The 2,489-nt window shown below is 45.1% G+C and overlaps 1 protein-coding gene across 4 annotated transcripts in view; it reads left to right on the forward strand.

The window, feature by feature from the left end:
* The window catches only part of LOC119361749, a 33,258-nt gene that overhangs the window by 27,832 nt on the left and 2,937 nt on the right, over positions 1 to 2,489 (forward strand). For all 4 annotated transcript variants that reach the window (XM_037626892.1, XM_037626891.1, XM_037626893.1 and 1 more), the window contains one exon: positions 1,277 to 2,342. In XM_037626892.1, coding sequence (XP_037482789.1) covers positions 1,277 to 2,342 — 1,066 coding nt within the window. The remainder of the gene's footprint in view (positions 1 to 1,276; positions 2,343 to 2,489) is intronic.

Genomic DNA, 2,489 nt, shown 5'->3' on the forward strand with positions numbered 1-2,489 from the left:
TTTTATCCCTTTCTTCCTGAAATTGGTACCGCGAATGAAGTCACAATCGTGTTGATGTGGATATGTCCAAGATTATGGCTTACTTCTAGCTACCATTGCATCATACAGACTGCAGAGGATGAGCTTGCAGCCGCATGCGCGTCAGATTATGTTTTAATATTTTGTATTAATTTTTTTCTTCATTCTTGGTTCGGGCACCTAGTTTGAGTCATGTCTAATAGCAAATATGATAAGCGGTTTATAGCCCGCTTACGTGACACTTCTTTCTATGTGAATGGGAGGGACAAGAAAAAAAAAGGGGGATTGTGCAATAATGCAACAACCCATCTCTACACGTGCTATTATGAAAATATAACAAATACGGAAGAAAAGGTGGAATCTAATAGCCATCCTTGAGCAAATCAAATAAGATTATGTAGGTGGAATTTAAGAGTTGCCACATCAGTTTTTTTTTCTTGTTCGAGGAGAGAGGAGATGATAGAGAAGAGAAGCTCTATATATTTATAGTCGGTTGCAAAACGCCCCCCTTTGTTAGATACACCAACAGGGAGCTAATTATTATTATATGGGTATACTAATATATTGGTTGCAGGTGATGTGACAATGAGATAGCACCAGCACTTAACTTTATTATTAGCCATGCTCTAGTAGGAGTTGATGTAAATGATGGTCTAAATGATAGAACATCATTATTAGCCTTGCTTTAAGTTGGGTCAGTTGATGCAAACCCTGCTTGAGGGTTCGCAATTCTATCCGATGGTCTATAACTTCAAAAAATTACAGCATGGCCAGTCGGCAATACACTTCTGATTCGGAACTCACACAGCATGGATAGGTAACTTGTCATGTTTAAAGTTGTGTTAGATCTATATGTTCAGGTTCTACCTAAAGGTTTTTGACGTTGCAAAACTTTCCAAAAATCCTGAAATAACACACCTATAATATAACATGATCTAATGGAGCCATTGAAAAAAAAATACAACTTTATGTGTCCTGGATAAAAAAAACAAGTACAATATATATTTATGTCGTATTGAGCTGAAATGCTTGCTTGCTTGTTTGTTTGTTTCTTTTTGCTGAGGACACATATAAATGCATATTTTCACAATCCCTTCATTGGATCATCTTATTACATTAGAGATATGCTCCAGTATTTATTTCATATTTTCTGATAACTTTTAAACTGAAAATAAGTAAAGTACTAACAGATATAGATTTGCTCACACCATCCGTATATAGAACTAACCTAATGCTATCCAATGCAAGGATCTCCCAGCAAGCTAGCAGGGTGATGCATATCTCATCCACACACCAGCCGCCACTGACAAATCAAATGGCGACATCCAACATAGATTCAGACGGGAAGTTATACGAGCTGAAAGATCAACTTGTGCTGCTGGCCACTTTGGTGGCGATGGTGACCTACCTCTCCGGGCTCAACCAGCCGGGGGGAGACTGGAAGCCGCAGGAGGAGGGTGGGCACGTCACGGGCGACCCGATCCTCCGGGACACTCACAACCATCGGTACCTCATCTTCAACTACTGCAATGCCACGGCGTTCGTATCGTCGGTCGTTGTCTGCCTTATTCTGGTCATGCTGCGGAGGAACAGCAAGGTCTGGACGGTGGTGCTATGGGTTGTCATGTTGCTCGACCTAGTCGCTCTCATGTGTTCCTACGGCGGCGGGGCCAGCCGCTACGCCTTGACCACTATCTTTGTCATGGCACTCGCTTCTCCCATCTTGGCCTACATTGTGTATACTTTTATAGGCTACCTCAGTCTGACCAGCCACCCGGACAACATCATGAACCCAAGAAATACAAACACGGGTTACCAAGAGAAGGAGAAGATCGAAGTGCTGATGCTGCTGGCGACCTTCGCCTTCACGATCTCGTATGCCGCCGGGCTGAACCCTCCTGGTGGTTTCTGGAGGAGCACCCAGAAGCAGGAGGACGGCCGCCTTCTTCACCTCGCCGGAGACCCCATCATACATGACAGGGGGCTCCGGAGGTACCAGGCCTTCTTCATGTGCAACACCACGGCGCTCGTCGCCTCCTTGCTCATCATCCTGCTACTCCTCGACAAGAAGCTGAACAGGACCATCTCGGCGCGGTTCCTGGCGGTCTACGGCTTAATCGCCGTCGCACTCATGGGCCTTATGGGGGCGTATGCTGCTGGGACCTCCAGGGACACCCTCGATACCGCCAAGGTCATTTCCCTATCCGCTGCGGTTCCTGCGTGCGTATTCCTGCAGCTGGCTCTTAATAACGTCTTCCGTTGGGAAGTAATCAAGAACATGCGTGATACTTTCTGCCTATGGTCGAGGAAATCAAGTTCCGCAGGTATATGCTCTTGCCAATTTGTTGATCTTTCTTGCTAATACTGGTGTGGAACCGGAATCTGCTTTGGTAAATAACGCTACTCCCAATTCGGAAAGTAGTGGCTACTCTCGAGTAGAAAATCCACTCCCCCCTAAGTTTTGCTATTTC

The sequence above is a fragment of the Triticum dicoccoides genome, chromosome 2B (assembly GCF_002162155.2).
Source record: "Triticum dicoccoides isolate Atlit2015 ecotype Zavitan chromosome 2B, WEW_v2.0, whole genome shotgun sequence".
In the NCBI taxonomy this organism is placed as follows: Eukaryota; Viridiplantae; Streptophyta; class Magnoliopsida; order Poales; family Poaceae; genus Triticum; species Triticum dicoccoides.